The 18,340-nt window shown below is 49.1% G+C and overlaps 1 protein-coding gene across 1 annotated transcript; it reads right to left on the reverse strand.

Moving 5' to 3' along the window:
• On the reverse strand, nucleotides 1-17,374 carry MEDAG (mesenteric estrogen dependent adipogenesis). Its single transcript, XM_060637430.3, has 5 exons — nucleotides 16,844-17,374; nucleotides 7,124-7,233; nucleotides 4,409-4,521; nucleotides 3,707-3,992; nucleotides 1-1,183 (listed from the first exon to the last, which is right to left on the reverse strand). Exons 1-5 carry the CDS (start codon nucleotides 17,137-17,139, stop codon nucleotides 1,059-1,061), a joined length of 930 nt encoding a protein of 309 aa, XP_060493413.1. The 5' UTR covers nucleotides 17,140-17,374; the 3' UTR covers nucleotides 1-1,058.
• Between the last annotated feature and the right edge of the window lie 966 nt (nucleotides 17,375-18,340).

Here is an 18,340-nt window from a genome sequence, read left to right on the forward strand (position 1 = left end):
TTGAATGCTAAGAAAAGTTTTAATTGCACAGAGTACCCAACATATCAAATATAAATGAAGGGACAATCAGGAGCGCTATCAAAATGTATAATACAGGAAGTTGTTTAAAAAGAATAGAAAAATTATACTAAGGACCCATAAATCTTCCTCTTTATAAGCATATGTAGCGATTCCTTCAATGCAGGTTTTATATGTACATAGGAATTTTTTTCTTTTTGAAGAACTCCATTGCAGCTATGAGATGAAAAATGTACTGATGTAACAATGTATTATGGTAATGTTATAGCTTCCTTCTTTTTTGCTTTTAGTGTTAGGATTGCTAAAAGCTTATTTAAAACACCCAACTGACATAACCCGCTTTCACCAGAGGACACTGCCAAGTACGTTATCCTTCCCCCGTCACTATTTGGTTGCGCGTTATCCAGCCTTTTTCTACACAGGTCATTTTGATGAGAGAGAGAGGCCAAGGGAGCTCAAGTTTCAGGCAGTGGGTGGCAGGTTACCGTCCTCTCGACCTGGCCAATCCTCCAGTGACCCCTCCCCAGAATGTTTCTCCTAAGGATGGGAAACATACTTGTCTTCCAGTGAAAGGTGTCCTAGGCTTTTTGTCCAGCCACGTTTGCAAGAAAATAGCACTGCTAACCATCCACTCACTGGGGTTGGGTTCAGACGAGGAGGAGATCCCGAGCAGAGGACCGCTGATTTATGCAGTATCCACAGTCAATGCCCAAGTCAGACTGGCCCCTCAAAGGCTGCCTGGGGAGCTCCCAGGATGCTAGGGTTCTAAGCAAAGCATTCAGGGTGCTCCCTCTGCCTCTTTGGAGAAGTGTTCAAAGGAGAAGATACCCCTCCGGGCCACTGGGCCAAAGCCCGCCCTTCCTGGAGTCAGCTGCATCGGGCCGGCCACCAGGGAAACGGAAGACAGGAGCCTCCCGTGGGAGCACAGGTAGGGACAAGCAGGGGGAAGTGCCCGCCTCCCACCACCTCTTGCCTCCCTCCAGCCTTCTGTCTTGGCACAGGCCTGGCAGGTAGCAGGGACCACAAAGTGTTCAATCCAATCAGATAAATTGATTGGGTGTCTCTTCCGATTCCAGAACACTTGGAAATGGCAATTCTGCCAAAAGAACCTCCGTCAGAGATGATCTGGGTGACAGACTGCAGTTGAAAACGTCATCTATTGAACCTGAGAAAAGTAACAAGGCACGTTATTAAAAAACCCAACAGTGCCTTAAAACTCATACAACATACAATGTAACCATTTCAATAATTAGCAGAGAACCTTGACTTCCTCAGAAGAACTCAAAAACCCAAGCAGCTTTTTATGGTTGTTTGTCTACCAGTAGGATATGGATCATTCGCTTTTCCAAGGGCCAGAATAGATGTGCAGAGTTTTCCCACTTGTGACAAAAGGCCCCCAGTTGGCGAATAGATGCCCATGACAAAGGTCAGTTTTTGCAAAGGCGAGAAGGGGACGGCACTAGGTTGATTCACCAGGGCAGAGCCAGTAGAGGCCAGGCTGGCCTGCCTGCAGGGGGTTGCAGGCAGCTGATACATCTCTGGCTAGGCGACCTGCCGTGCATAATGATGGCTCAGGCCTCAGGCGGGGCTCCAAGAGTCCCTCCCCACTGCTCTGTCCTGGAAGTGGCCCCAGCTTGACTCCTAGTCAACTTGCAAGGAGGCACTGGCCAACTTCACAAGCCCCTTGGTGTCCCTTGGATGGCAATGGTCATCCCAGGCAGCCGCACTCACGTGCGCCAAGGCCAGTGGGTGGGGCTGGAGAGATGTCACAGGAGGGACCAGGCACCTGGGACTGCAGCCACCACCGGGTAAGTTAATCCTTCTCCCCAAGAATCCGTGTATGATCCCCCACAGGGCTGCAAGGGAGCGAAGCACAAAGTGATTTTGTAAGGAACACCCAGATAGAGAAAGCTAAAGCAATGTGGAGGGAGGGAGGGAGTTAGGGGGAGAAAGAGAGGGAAAGGGAGAAAGGTGGGGGAGGACAAAGGGAGGAGGAAGAGGGAGAGATCAGGGCAGGGGGAAGCAAGGAAAGAGGAAGGAGGAGGAGGAGAGTGAGAGAGAGAGAGAGAGAGAGCTCTCTCGCGCACACGGGAGGGGAGGGGCTATCACCAAGACAAGAAATCCTCAGGAGTAAGCATTTTTGCTATAAACATCGGAAGAAAGCAACCCTCATTAAATATAATTGAGACTCTTGTTTTTTTATATCTGAGTATTTTTTAAACTGCAGGTTCATAGAGATTGGTGTTTTTTCGTGTGTTTGTGTTCGGGGTCTTTCTTCTTGCAATTAGCAGCAAGAGTCCTGGTTCGAGGAAGTTGCCTTCGGGCCCAGACTCACATGGGACCGGAGAATGGGCTCAGCAGAAGACAAACCCAGACGAGACTGGACGGATGTCCTCTGCCTGAGCCACAACCAGACTGAAAAGTCGCACCAGCTCCTGAGGGGGAAGCACTGGATACTAGGATCTAGATTAAAATCTAGTAGGGGCGCCTGGGTGGCTCAGTCGGTTAAGCGTCCGACTTCAGCTCAGGTCACGATCTTGCGGTCCGTGAGTTCGAGCCCCGCGTCGGGCTCTGGGCTGATGGCTCAGAGCCTGGAGCCTGCTTCCGATTCTGTGTCTCCCTCTTTCTCTGCCCCTCCCCCGTTCATGCTTTGTCTCTCTCTGTCTCAAAAATAAATAAACGTTAAAAAAAAATAAAATAAAATCTGGTAGGTGAAGCCTTCTCCAAAGCTATTCTTTCGTGGTCTTACAAACCCTTTCAAAAGTTTTTAAAGATACATATCGCCCATGGTTAGTCTTCCCCCAGCTGCTCCTGGTTAACATTCTGTTAACTCCTGTTAACATTCTGTTGCCTTGAATATGCACATCAGGAAAGCATCACTCTTTCATAACATTTAAATTGTTGTTAATATTTAAATGAGCAGTAAGATGGACTTACATGAACAATGTATTTAAAAATTGTATTCTGGGCATGCTGCACACTATAACTGCTACGTCAGAAAACGTTAAGGAGCCTAAAAAGAAGAGCCACCGCATTTTTTTCTTGGTAGTAAACATTTCTCACTTCTTACTTTCTTTTTTTTTTTTTTAATTTTTTTTTTTTTGACGTTTATTTATTTTTGAGACAGAGAGAGACAGAGCATGAATGGGGGAGGGTCAGAGAGAGGGAGACACAGAATCCGAAACAGGCTCCGGGCTCCAAGCTGTCAGCACAGAGCCCGATGCAGGGCTCGAACCCACGGACCGCAAGATCGTGACCTGAGCCAAAGTCGCTGCTTAACCGACTGAGCCACGCAGGCGCCCACTCACTTCTTACTTTCTGAAGTCCGTGATGTTATGTTTCCCTTTTAGCAAGAGGCCTTTTTCTTTCTTCCTTTTTTTAAATGTTTATTTATCTTTTGAGAGAGAGAGAGAGACAGAGACAATGCACAAGGGAGAAGGGGCAGAGAGGGAGATACAGAATTCAAAGCAGGCTCCAGGCTCCGAGCTGTCAGCACAGAGCCCAACGCGGGGCTCGGACCCATGAACCAGGAGATCATGACCTGAGCCGAAGTCCGACTGTTAACCGACTGAGCCGCCCAAGTGCCCTGAAGCCTTTTTTTTTTTCCAATTAATTGTCCACTCCCATGATATTATTCTACCCTCTTATTTAACTACCTTCCTCAGGTACTTGCGAATTTGTAACATACCTCTGGAAGTTACACTGAATTTTCGGTCAGAGAAACTGCTCCTTCGGATTAAAGGTTCACTCATTTTTTCCAGAAATAATTTAATTGTCTCCTTCTTTTCTGGACTTGTGCTTGACAAATTCAGAACTTTTCCTTCCACCTTTACAGTAGAATTGCTGAGCCCAAACCAATAGAAGAAATCAAATAATGCATCAGCTTTGAATTCATACGCAAAGCTCAAATGTTCTCCATTAACCACCTTGTTTCCTGGAGGGAAAAAATTTTGTACTGCCTCTTGAAAATCAAACTGAAAGAGAGAGAGAAGCGTTTAATTAATGTCATGGCTACAATGTTATATTACAGAACCGTATATTACTATAGAATTCTATTATTGAACTAACGACTGCCCAAATATCCAAAATATCACCTATCTTCTTTCTTTTTCATTCTGACATATTTTTCAACGGTTGACTTCTGTTTTTTAAAACAGACCTTCACACTTATACCTTATCCATCTGAAGCCCTTGAACCGCTTGGTCACATTGACCTTTATTATTACCCTGTTTCTAATCGGTTGCTCGAAACCAACCTCATTTTATTGGTAGTGATAATGAAACCACAGAAAACGTATGTCTCAGCTCTAGGGACTCAGCCTCGCGTGAAATGCCACCGACCCCTCTCTATGTGGTTAGCAGCCCTGGAATCCGACTGACGCAAGCTTACCTGAAGCCGGTAGCTCTCCCCGATCACTGAGGAAATGACCATGTCCATCCCATGCTCTATCTGTCTTCTTATCTTGGGGTGCCTTGTGTTCACGAGAAACGCGTACGTTCTTTCTAGGAATTAGGAGGCACGATTCAGATTGAGGTGCGTACGTGCGACATCAACATACTTCTCAGCATTTGATAAAGCAGTGACTCCCACCTTATTTGGAGACTTTGTTCATTTATAGCCTCCTCTGCAGCTCCCTCAGACCCTCACTGTAAGGCCTAACCAGATTTCTAGAAATGTTATTCCTGAGAACCTTGGGGATGCAAAGGAAGCTCTGGGCAACTGTAAAAGCCAGTTAGAAAAATCAGCTCCAAGTCTACTGTCACTCTTGTCTCAAAAAAATAAAAAATACAAAAAATAAGTCCTATTCCCCGATTATCACAGATGAGAACTGGCTCCCACTGTGTGCGTCCGGCATGGGGAGCTAACGTCACTAGGAGGAAAATCCCTCCCACTGTTTAAATAATACGATGTCTCTGCCCCCGGCAGTTGTATCCTTGGTGGTGTGGTGCTGGTTTGTTTTGGGGTTCTTTCTTTCTTTCTTTCTTTCTTTCTTTCTTTCTTTCTTTCTTTTTTAATTCCTTATGTCCACTTCTGCCCAATCCTACACAATCTAAGCAAAGAGAAAGTTGTTTCTTCATTAGGAAATTTGAAATATTATGAACCAATGATCTCGTAACTTTTCCAGTCCCCAGAATCAAGCTCCTTGGCCTTAACAGTCAAGTGTTGTTTTCTAGACAGACACGTTACATGGATTCCCACTCTCTGTTAAAGGCCACGGACCAGTCATTATGTGAGTTTGAGAACTGAGTATTTTGCATTGGCTTTGGGAGTCAAACCTACAGTCCCTCAATAATTAGTCTTACATCCCTCAGGAATATCATTTGAGCTAACTTTTGCACTAACTTTGTTCATCTTATTTTTTTTTTTACCCCTGTTTCCTTTCTCCCAAATTGCCATCCTGGGGGGCACATTAAATATAAATGACCTTATATCCTCTTTGAGACAAGAGATAAAGAAAGCAAGCAAGCTATTTGAGACCTTGAACTAACTTTCACACAAACCAAACTAAGATCTTTAGGTTCCTTAGACACTAAGGGCTACCGCACTCCACTGTCATGCTGGCTGGGCAGGTTGTGCACTGCACCACTCTAGAGGGTGCCATTCACATTCATAGACATTGTCTATTTGTACAGTTATTATGACAAACTTCTGGAAAGGATTAGTAAATGATGTTGAGTTACTGGTGGCTTTTTCTAGTTTGCACAAAAGTGCAGCTTAGCACCAAGGTTAGACGTGTTACCTTACTTATAACTTTCATAATTTAAACTTGACCATCTCAAGCTTCTGTATCACAGAAGCCCTTTTTTTCATGGCTTTCCTTACAATCGCACAGCACTGGGTTTCTGTACCTCCTTCCAGGACAGTTGTCACACAACCGTATAGCTTTTACAGGCCACCCGCAAATCCACAAACATTTCCTGCACCACTCCCTGCTACTTTCATTAAAATGTAAAAATGGAGAGGTCTCTTATTCTTTCTTAAGATTCCTCCTGAGAGATCGACGCAGGAGGTGTACTTGATACGCCTGTGAATTACATTCCCGGAGAACTCTCCAGCTTTCTGGTCATCATCAAGCCAAATAACATCAGGGGCTCAGATGCTCTAACAAGTGCTACTTGCTACCTCGTGTTCCGTTCCTGGCCCCTCCTGCCGAGAGAGCATTGTGGCTGAATTGTCAAGCCAGCGGAGAATCTGAATGATTCTGAAGGAAATGAACAGAGCAGCAGCTCCACGAATCTGAATGAGAATGAATGTTTGAGAGAGTCTATTTGGAATTTGCAGATCACTTCTTACTACTTTGGGCGCATTTTAAGAACGCTATTGAGAAGTAGGATTAAGAAATTCTGCCTCTATCACCGAGCATTATGCCCATGGCTTTCCCCACATAACACTGTGCAGGAAGCAGGGAAGATGGAGATATTTTCCTATTGGAACAGGAAGTTAATGGAGTTGTTATCAGTAAATCTGATTTCTTGGAAGAAACGGTAAAGAGATATCCCTCCAGTCGAGATTTGAAGGCGACAGCATGAAACATAAAAGCCTCTACAACAGCTCTTTCTTTACCTTAGTTTTCTTATCTGTTAAGTGGGTATAAGCACCTCATAGGTAGGATGACTATACATCCTAGTCCCCCTGGGTTAGACCTTGGTCCCAGCATAATTATTAACAGGACCTACTTTCATGCTCGAAAACGTTCCCGTTTGCATGAAAGTCGTATGGGGCTGTTGCGTCCATCAAGGACATGAGCCTATGCCTCACACACGTGAGTGTCTGGAATGTGGCAGACAGTATTATATATCATCAGCAGCGTTCCAGTCATTTTTGCAACCCTCGTAGACTCAGAACCTGATAGCACTTCCTGCCTAGACAGGAAGTACAAGACAAAAGCCCAGAGACAGATGGCTTCTGCCCTAGGATCATGTAGAGGTTCTGCAGGCTGGTGCTGTGCTTCAGAGGGTCTAACGCACCAGGCTCCTTGCCCCCCAGCGTTGTCACAAGCTGACATCTACCCTGCCTACTCCGTGAACAACTTGTACCTCATTAGCATGCCACAGTCCACAGCCCCAGGAAGCAGCATCAAACCCAAAATATTTATATACCTACCTTTTGAGGTGTCTTTTTTGGTCTGTACATTAACAAAGAACAGCATTGGCTTGCTCAATATAGTTTCCCTGTAGTCTTTATAATCGCAGTAGTTGGTCAGTTCCACATACCTACGAAAAAAGCAGAGATAATTGCGAACGTAATATACCCTTCCATCTAGGTCAGGAAGGGGATGTTCTGGACGGGCGCCTGCCACATCCACAGAACTTGTGAGGGAAATAGCCTAACGTGTGTCCTCTGGAGGCAGTCATCTTTTGTACGATATAAATAAATCCCCTCCCTAGTCAGCTGAGACATCAGGGCACAACCTGAAGGTGGCCCTGGTCTTTGGCGTGGCCTGGCACCAATCCTGGGCTCTCAGAGGCAGCCTTCGCTATGTGATGGCCAACACCATCTAACTTTTGGGCTCTTAAGAGTTCACTGGAAGCTAGAAGTGCTCTGTCTCTCCGGACTGAGAATGAATTACACCCAATTAGTGGGATAAGCTAGAGTGGGTCTGAAATTTCCCTCTTCTCCTCCTGTCTTGCCTTCTCTGATCCCTAGATCCCAGCCCCCCTATAGATTATGCAATCAACCAAGAGTCATATGAACTAATTCATGTGTCCCCGATCCTGAGCTTTGTGCAATGAAGAAAAAAAAAAAAATACCACTAATGTTGGACTTTTGCCCGTGACCCTATTCAGACTAGCCTCTTTGATTTTCATTCATTACCCCAGCCTGGGAAGTTCTTCACACGTTGACTCTGTCATCCAAGATGTCAGCTTTCTCCCCCTATACTACAGATTTTCCAGGTAGTTTCTATGTCTCTACCTGTATTGTTGATCGAAAGACAGATCGAAGTGCAAATTGGCTTCCCTCAAGACGATGGCTAATTTTCTATCCATACCTCAACTCAGATGCCACATGGGCACAGGCAGGCTGAATGGCATCCAACAGGCTGGAGGATGTGTCTGCCACCGTCCCTCTTCAACACAGAACTGGTTCCCCATTGACTGGCCCAGCTGTGTGCATGTGCATGGAATGAATGGCCGCCCTGGCTGACAGCACAGGCCGATTGTGCTATGCTGTGATGTGTTTGCTTCCTACATCTAGTCGCTGGCAGAGACAGCTCGAGTGTTCTTTCTGGCTTGTTGTCCGTCCAGTGCCTGATGTGAAAATCACAGCCTTGGAGAGAGCCCCACTGCAGGGAGCTGTGACCACCCAGCCCTATTAGCCTCCCGCCCCACCCCACTTCCCATAACCCACTTAGGGGGGGCCAGCGCACGAGACCCAGACCTGGGCGTGGGTTGGGAACACGTGGGAGAATATCTACCCCCAAGGCAGAAAAACACAGCTTTGGCTTGTCTGTCTCCCAGCTTGGTTTCTTAGAAATCTGTATCATTCTCTCTTTTCTGGGGATTGTCAGACCTGATTTCGAGAGCTTTTAAAACCTGACCCCTGATGGAGTCTCTAAAATGCTTCCTGCCTTGTATTTCATCAGGCTTTTAATGTAGTCTCTGCTTCCCACTCCAGGGACACTGGGTGGTCAGGGGGCTTGTCCAGGGGTGGGGAAGGGGCAACAGGGCTGGTGTATTCCGGGGAAGGGAAGCGGGGACAGGTGTTGACATTCAGGGGTGGGGTGGGGAGGGTAGGAGTAGGGGAGAAGGGGTGGGGGGCCAGGGGGAATAACAAGGGAACAGACTGCGGAAGATAATGCAGCCCAGGGATTTTGTATGGTTCTTCTGTCATCCCTCTCCTGCCCTTATCCTCACCTGAGCAGCACAGTGCCCAGTGAGAATGGGGAAAGGGGAGGCGGGGGACTGAGGGGGAGTGGCCCTTGTGTCCCATAATCAGCAAGGAGAGAACGTTCCTGTTCCTTTTTGTCCCAATTGGCCAACTGCCAAAAGGCACTGAAGAAAGGAAGCAGAAGAGAAGGGAGAAAGGGAACCGCAATTTGCTGAGTTCATTTGCTCTCATTCATTCATTCAACAGCATTCACTGGGCGCCGACTGGGTGCTGGGCACCAGGCAGGCATCGCACGTGCCTTATCACACCTGAGGGGCTCAGGGCCTGCGAGGTGGAGCTGGGATAGAGGGTGGCAGTACGCGGGTGCCCTCCCAGCCCCTCTGCCATCATCTCTTAACTGTCCAGGACCCGGGACGACCAGACAAGAGTGGCCTGGGAGAGGCTGTGTAAGGTCTGTAGTCGTAGGGGGCGTGGGGAGAGGCGCAGAGGAAGAAGAAAGGAAGAAAACTCTTATCTGTCGTCATGGAAAGGAAAGGACAAGTCCAATTGGAGTAAACATCAACAAGGCGGATGCGTGAAGCTGGGGCAGAGTCGGATGTCACTTGTGACCCATCCAAGGCAGATTTTCATATTCTCCTGCCTTGTTTGCCATGGAGCTAATTTACAGTCACTTAAGCATTTCATATTTTTCTCAAGGTGACTCCTCTGCTCTCTCAATACCCGTGGTCTGAGTGTCGTTCTCTAGGGCGTGAGCACAGCATTTGTGTACAACGCGTCTGGAAAATCTGCCGTCCCGATTACTATTCTGATGTTGCACGTTAACAGTGCAACGCTCGCCTCTGCGCGAGACCCATCAACATCCAGTCGAAGGGACCCTCGATTTTATTCCGATGAATCCGCGGCGTATAGGAAAAAGATGAAAATCTCAACTTAGAAATGATCACTGGTTGGGAACATAATCAGTTTTCCCCCCAGTTCTCTGGAAGGTTTTTTTGGAATGCGAGGGGGCTCAAAGAGCTGTTGTCTGTCATGATCAGAGAAGGGGGACCGGGCAGGGAGTGGTGGGGGCTTCCGGATAGTCGCACGCTCACTGAGTTTAACGCATAACCTATACATGTGTCACCCTTTCTGGAGTCTGAATTTCATAAGATGCCCTGAATAATAAAACTATGCTCAACATAATTTAATTTTCCTTTGATGATTTAGAGGCACTTTTAGGATCTTAACGGGGCTGTAAACATCACCACAGAGCATGTCAGTTATCACTATGCCACAGATGTGTGAAAATGCTGCTATTTATATGAGAGCTCTGTAACAGAATTTACAGACAAGAGATTGTAGCAAGATCCCTGCTTAATGAACTCTCTATTTAAACCAGGTCACAAATAAGAAATACCTCCTTAATTCATCATTCCCAGCCTCCCAGGTACGGTACAATTGTTAAACACCTTGAAATTCCAGAGAAATTAATAAATGTGAGCACTCCTTTGGAATCCACTGTTACAAAATTTGGATATGTAAGCCACTAAAATACGAAAAGATTGAGGACCTGGCTGTGAAGTCTCACAGGTATTTAAGTATCTGGCATTCAATCACTGGCTTTATTTTAAGATGAGCCTTACCAGACTACATTAGGGAATAGTGATTTCATCTTTAATCGTGCATATTTCTGAATTACTGATGCAAACGTTGTTTCTTGGGTACTGGATGCTTGTTGTATTTGCTGAAATTATTAAGGATGAAAAGCAAATGGTTTAAGATAGCTCTCTTTAAACTCTTTATTTCTTCCTGGCTTTTACCCTGGCCCCAAAATGCTTCTAGGCTGAAACTTTCTATGCCTGGCTTCAATCCAAAGATTGAAAGGCAGACCAATGTGACGGCCTTTCGAATGCACAGTGATTCGAAATGAGAAGATCGAAGTCATGCCCTAATTGACAGGCAGTGTGAACTCAGCTGCAGAGCCACATCTCACTGTGACCTTGGGTGAGTTACTTAACCCATCTGAACCTGTGCCCTCATCTATAAAAGGGATAGAACAGTATTTCTTTCTGGGCGAGGATTCAATGCAGTGCAAGTAACATAGGTGTATGCACTTGGGCCCATAATAGATGCTCAACAAACACTGTCAGTATCTTTAACCTGAGCCAACTCTGCTGGCCAAAGGGTGAAGTTCTATAAACTTGTGCCACACAATCAAGGCTGTGTTCATCTGAGTGACCGGGAAAAAGGACAACGCAAGCATCTGAGAAACAAGTGAGCAAGAGTTTCTCCTTCTTTGCTCCAATTTCTTTCCTCGGTTTTTCAGTCTGGAAGCTAAAGCTAAAGCTTAATGAAGGCAATGCCAGAAAGATGAGACCAAGAAAGAACACTGTATTTTTGCTCCTAGCAAATCAGGAGTGGCCGAAAGATCACTCCCCTCTGAGCTGCCTACCTTTCTCTGGGGATTCCTTCAGGCGTTACATCATTTCTAGCACAATCTGAAAAGCTGCCCCAAATTTCCCTTGGCTCCAGGAATTGAGTGCTCAAAGGCGAATAAGAACTCAACCCTATGGCTTTTCCATCTGAGGAGGGGTGGGGGGGTGTGCGTGTGTGTCCCTGCATGTGCTCATTTAAAAAAATATGGAGAGTGGAGCGCAGAAAAAGAGGAACACATATGGAAAACAGGCCTTGTGTAGAAGTCCCAGAAGTTGCTTATAGCTTTCATAATCCTTTGCTACCACACTAAGCTCAAGCGTTCTGCCCTTGGGAGCAAGCAGGATGGCCCTGCCGTGTTTCCAGTGTTAACTTGACAGCTTTATGTGAGGCCTCAGCCTAAGCTGTCAGACAGCTTCTTCTCTTTCACTTCCTCCCCTCCTTCTGCCCCAACTCTAGGGAAATTAAGCAATGGCTTCAGATTTATCACTCCGCTGTCTGCTGATTCGAATCAAGAATGCACATGTTCGTCTACTCATTCATTCATTCATTCCTGATGCTCAGTTCACGCGAAGTGCTGTCATGGCACAGAGAAGGACGCATTCGTACATCCATTTATTCGTGCAACAAATACGTACTGAGCACATGCGCTGCGCGGCAGGGGCACAAAGAAGCAAAAGGAAATAGTCTGGCTCGCAAGAAGCATCTAGTCTGCTAGGAAGGCATAAGAAAATGCACCACTTCGATGTCAAACGATAGACAGGTAAAGCCGTGTTGCTTAACGCATGGCCGCTGGACCATCAGCACCGGCATCACCTACGAGCTCGTAAAACTGCAGAGTCCTGGGCTCCTCCCCAGTTTTGTTCAACCTAAACAACTGTGTTTTAATAAGACCCCCAGGAGGCCTGCAGGTTTATTACAGTTTGAGAAGCACCGGACCGAAGACATGGTCCCTGCCATCGAGAGGCTCACAAACGAATGTGATGACTCAAACACGCAAATGCCAGAGAAATGCATAGCTCTCTGCCTTCGTGTGTCCAACCTCCACTGGCTTACGCTCTAGGTATTTAAATAAGAAAGAGCAAAGCAGGAGGGGTCTGGAGTTAGAACCGTGGACTGAGCTGAGACAGACAAGAGGGACGAGACGCGCCACCACTGGGTGGGCCAGAGTGGCAGGGAGGTGTCCCCAGCAGGAATCGCAGGTTAGCCAAGCCTTGGGGACTGTGGGGTGGCTGTGCTCAGGCCTGCAGGCGGGCGTCTGGCAAGGACCAGGTGAGCTGAGAGCAGGAAGCAGCCCGGAGTGTGGCCGGAAGCCCACAGCAAGGCTCCTGAGGAAAGAAGGCAGCAATGGCACGAAGCTTTTGAATCATCAGATCTGGGGTTGATTTCTGTCTCGGCGACCTCAGCAAGGTTATTTTAGCTTCGATGAGATTAATTTCCTCACCTGTAAACCCTGGCTAACCAAAAGGACCCCCATGAGGCGGCTAACAGATTAAATATTGCGTGTGAGGCACTTGGCTTACGGGGCTGCGAGCATTTGTCAAGTGGTCAATATGTCACCATATCCGATGTCACCATATCCGAGACTCAGACACGGGGACCAAAGCTGAGGACCCACACTGACTGACGGGGGCCGCAATGCTGCAATCGCGTCTACGCCTCTGCCTCCCATTGGGGTTCCTCCAGGGAGGTGGGCCCGGGGCCAGCAGACAGAGCCCAACGCTTCCCACGGCAGGTGGAGGTGAGACTTGCCCCTGAAAATGTACCTAGGCTCCAGCCCTGACTCCACCCTCACCTCACCCACCTGTCTCCCGGCTGCCCCCTGCACCCTCTGCCCCCAGGTCGCTGACCTCGAGGTGGGTGTGACTGTCACCATCTAACAGCTGGTCCCATATGGGCGGGAGCAGCTTGCATCTCTGCTTTTAGTGGCTTCCTCAAGGCCGCTGGATTTACCTGCTCTTCTAGGCTGATTATCTACAGTGCGTCCTGTCTGATAGAAGTCCAGTTACTTCCTTGTGGATTCGGGAGACCTCTGGGAAAGCTGCTGCCGTCTACAGCAAGCCAGAATTCTTCTGGCTTCCAGGCAGCTGGCTGAGAGCGGAGGCTGACAGACAATGCTACACAGAAGCCCTCGTGCCACGACTCACCAGCACCTTACTTAGGCAGGTTATTTAATCTCTGCGTCCTAATTTCCTCATCTGTAAAAAAAGGGAAATACCAACAGAGCCGACTTTGAAGTCTCTTGCGAAGTAACGGCTGTAAAATACTTTGCACCACTCCTGGTACTCAAGTAAACATTAGCAGCCACCCGTAATTATTGTCATACTTATTTTTATTACCCGAATAGCCTCTTTGATGCTAGGGAACCTACGAAAAGGAGGCTGGAGCTCCTATTTGCATGCCACTACATCTCACTAAGGGGCTGCATCTAATTACAGGAAAAACGTGTGTGCATGTGTGCGTGCACACGTGCGTGTGTGCGAGTGTGCGTGAAAGTTAATGGTTACTTTCACCTGGAATCCTGAGCAGGTTGTGTGTATACTACGGCTGGAAATTCTGAGCTTGAAAGAAAAAAATAACAGGAAAGAGCTTGCCATGAATCTCCCAAATTAGGACAAATTTTTAAAGAAGGCTCTCAGGACTTCTGCTGCCCTGGTGGCCATCCCTCAACCTCCCCTCCACCCCGAGTTCCCTTCGGCTTATTTAGTAGGCATAGATTTGGAAAAACGTTCAAGTATCAAAAAACACACCCCAGTAAGTTGGGCCACCAAATCATCCTCTTGTCTGAATGAGTGACTCATATGAATGTCAGGGTCAGTAGCCCTAAGTGTTTTCGTAAAAGACACAGCACACGTTTCCGAGGCCTCAACAAGGAAATCCTGCTTACGCGGTAAGCCGACCCACACCAAAAATAGTTGTTGAATGACAAAAATAACTGAATTCATTGATAGAGCAAGGATTCTTAACTTGGATCCAAGTAGCTCATAAATTACCTGGACGGTCAGCAATGTTAGTGTATATATACACATCTGGGGAGATGGTCTACACAAATTCTCGAAAACCCAATAGTCTGAAATGATTCATAACCGTCGCTTGGCTTTTTCGTTCCCTGGCCATTTTGGGGGCTCCTCTTGGTTGGGGGCCATCCTGCATCTGAGGGAGGAATATGGTGGCCGCAGGAAAGATGAAAAAGTTGTTGGATTCCATCAACTCTAGGTCTTAACTGGTCATGAAAAGGAGGAAGTATGTGCTGGGGTACAAGCCTACTGTGAAGATGGCTGACAAAGCAAAGTCAGACTGGACATCCTCGCCAGCAACTCGAGGAAGTCTGATGTAGAGCACTGTACCACGCTGGCCAAGGCCGCTGTCCAACACGACAGTGGCAATAATGTTGACTTGGGTATGCCATGCAGATAATAAATAATGCACGCTAGCTATCATTGATCCAGATGAGTCTGTGATCTTTAGAATTGTGCTGTAATGGGCTGTTTAAAAGTAAATCATGCTGTTTGTCTTTAGTACAATGGGCCAAAGCTTACGGAAGGAAGGAAGGAAGGGAGGAAGGAAGGGAGGAAGGAAGAAGAGAAGGGAGAGACGGATGGAGGAAATGAATCACTGCTTTGGAGTGATAAATATTCTGAGAGAGGAAGCTCTATGTGATCCCCAAAACCAAAGACAACTGGGTGAATTTGGCAGATCTGAGGAGACAACTTCGGATGTCTCCATTCGGACTATCTGCCCACTTTGTAGTCCATGAAGACAAAACTTCTCACTGCTGCCCACAACTCAGTCTTCCCTCCCTTTCTAGAAGGATCTGGATCTCCATCCAGATCAGGTTCATCCTTCAGGACCGCACACCCGCCTATAAAAGCCTATCTCCCCTGCCATAGATATGTCCCCTGAGAGGAAGATAGATTGTTCATTCTATCACCCAGATTATTCTCAGATGCTCCTTACTATTTCCCAGGGTTCAAAGGCCCTCACTCAAATGCTTTGACAATGAGAACCCTGTAGTTGCATCCTGACGGCACTCTGGTCTGTGTCACCTGGCCATTGTTTACTTTGGACTCTATACTCCAGGGGAGCACTGCCCTTTAAGAGTCTTTTGTGTGGGAGGTGCTCAAAGCAAGAGTGCACACTTTGACGTCGTTTTAAATTTTGCCGTACTGTTTGCTAAGACTGAGGAAGCTGGCTATGTCAAAATGCTAATGTCTAGCTTCAATTAATTCTGCACATTTTAATTTTTCATACTCTATTCTCAGATACAATGGTTACCTTTTTAAAATAATCTTTGTAAATATAATTTCTAACTCAGTTCCTCCATAGACCCCTGCGTATGGGTGGGAATTCTCCATTTATCAGAAAGAGAGGTTTTTTTTGTTTTTGTTTTTTTTTTTTTTTTTTTGGTGCAAAAAGAAAGGGTGAAATTCTTGCTGCAGAATGGCTTTTCAGGCATTCAAAGCCCCCACTCTCTTTGTGTGGAAAAGCAACATTTTCCCCAGCAGCTTTGAAGCCAGTATTTTAAACATCTCATTTTGTTTGCTTGCCCTTCTTGGCTGGATCCCACTTACAAGGTACCATGGTGCTCCTGTCTTTCCCAATAGCAAACGCTTTGAATCTTAATAGGTGGCCAGCTTACTCATCTCTGATTCAAACTCTAGACTGCACTGCCTGCTTCCCGACACTCAGTTCCACACCCCAAATATAAGACACCCCCCCACACACACAAGCACAGGGTGACCTCTGGAAGGCATGAAGCCATGTAGAATCAAGCATGACGCTCCCTCCTCCTTTACCCCATGATGATCAAAGCCCGCTTCGGACAGACTACAGCCTTCTGGCTGCAAGTTTGCTAAGAAGCGCTTCAGACACTTTCGCCACCACAGTGAGGCATCCCGGGCCCCCTCCACCAAGTTAGGTTTGGGCCCAGCTCTGCCCCGGGATCCTGGAAGCTCTAGGCATTGCATCGATTTTCCCAGAACCTACCTGCGCACACCACAGCCCACTGGGCCCTCGTTTGCACTTCACAGGGCTTTGTTCCTTTCTCGGCCGCGCTTCTGTATTTTTTGAAAACCGAGGCAGGCCAAAGATGGGAAACTCTGAACTTCTGCACCTTTTCCACTGGGTCTCCTCACCGGCTAAAGCCAGTAAATACACAGAATGGAGCATCCTCTCCCCTCCCCACAAATGCAAAGCCAGGGCCTGAGTCTGTCCTCCGCAAACATCCCTGAAGGGCGTGCCTCCATTTGAGCTCATATGACCCAGTTAAGGAGCCAGAAAGAAAAATCACCCTCCAGTTATGCGCTCTCCACCCAGCCCTACGCCACGCGCCTGCCCTGATGCCCTCGTGGGCGGCTTCAAGTGGCAGCTGAAAAATGTCATCACTAGGGGCGGAAAAGGCGGGGTGGGGCGGGGGGGTAAGGTGCACCTCCAGGTGACGTTAGTAGTGAGGCGATCGCACAAGTGGCACGAAAGAGGGGGGAGTCCTGGTGGGGACGGGGTTGGCGGCAAGCCGGGCCGGCCGGGGCTCCCGGCACCGCAGCGGGGTGGAGGCCTCTGCGGGGACCCGGCGGGGCCACCCACCTCTTGATGTAGCTGCTGAGGCGGTAGGGCTGCCCGTCGAGGCGCACGCGGCCGTCGCCGAAGACGTTGAAGCCCCCGCGCGCCGCCCCCGCCGCCGCCGCCGCCGCCGCGGGCCCCCCGGGGCCGGGCACCACGAGCTGGTCGCCGCGCAGCTGGAAGGCGCCGGGCTGCAGGCGCAGCAGCTGTGCCAGCGGCAGCAGGGCCAGCTCGCAGTCGCACGTCCACAGGCTGCGCAGCTCCCCCGACGAGATGGAGGTCAGGCTCGGCCTGGCCGGCGCGCACGCCACCCCCGCCATGCCGCTGCCCGGCGGTGCCTCCCGCGCCCGGCTCCGGCGTCGGGTGCCGGCCGGCGAGCGGCGCTCTGCGGGCCCGGCGCGGAGAAAGCGGGCCCCGCGCCGCGCCGCCCTTTTATCCGCCCCGGGCGCGGCCGCCCGCCCCTCCCGGGCCCCGGGCACGACCCCGGACGCTCCGGGCCGAGCGCGCGTCGTGTTGGAACTTGGCACACGCTCCCGGCCGCGCCTGCTCGCCGCCGGGGGTTACTCATCCCCCTCGGGTCCGCCGCTCCACACCCGCGGCCGGGCCCGCCCCCGCCTGGCCGACACGGCCGGGGGCGGGGGGGTGGCGACAGGCGGCCCGCGGTGCGGGTCGGGCCTCGGGCCTCGGGGGAGAGGGGAGCATCCATCCGCCCGCGGGACCCCGCGCCCCTGCGGACGGGTGGGAGGGAGGCGTGGCGCTCTCCTGGCTCTCCCCGGCTCTCCCCGCCTGGGGTCCGGGGATCCGCCCGCCCTCCGCCCTCCGCTCCCAGGTCGGGCCCCGAGTTGGAGTCAGTTACCAATCACTGTCTCCCAGCCTGTTTGCTGCCCTTTTCCCCAGCACATCATACCCGGCATCTCCGCTCCTCTCCCTGATTCCTCCCCCTGGGCCCCCACCACGTGGAAACTCCACTGATCATCATGTGATGATCACTTTTCCACAAAGCCTTCTTGAGTCCGCCTTGGAGTTAGTTCATCGCTTTGCTTCGGCTTGCTTCTCATGCACGCGGCCCACAGGCCTCTCGGCGCGCGGGGTAGTGGGGATGGACAGGACCTAGCAGTCCTGCCTCCTCCCCAGCGTCCGTGTCCGTCCGTAGTAGGCTAAGCTCTCTGAGTCCCGGAACCTATTTATATGTTGAGTCAGTCTATAGATAGTGGAGTGCCAGCTATGTGCTCATTCTGTAGCCATAATGAATGTGCTTGACCTGAAGTATGAAAGGACTATCTCATTCACTTTAATTAAACAACTGTTTCCGAAATACCCACTAGGAGCCCGACAATAGGTCAATTCTGAGCAGAAGAGGATGTGTTAGCACCAGCCCTGCGCTTGCCTAGCTGTCCGTGTGGTTACAGAGGGTAGGCAAGCATTTCAACAGCTGCGTTGCACTGAATAAAACGCGCGGCTGAGGGTAAACCTGGAATTATGGGGGGGGGAACAATTCAGCCCCGTTTTGAGGAGCTGGGG

This window comes from Panthera onca, chromosome A1 (genome assembly GCF_046562875.1).
Source record: "Panthera onca isolate mPanOnc1 chromosome A1, mPanOnc1 haplotype 2, whole genome shotgun sequence".
In the NCBI taxonomy this organism is placed as follows: domain Eukaryota; kingdom Metazoa; phylum Chordata; class Mammalia; order Carnivora; family Felidae; genus Panthera; species Panthera onca.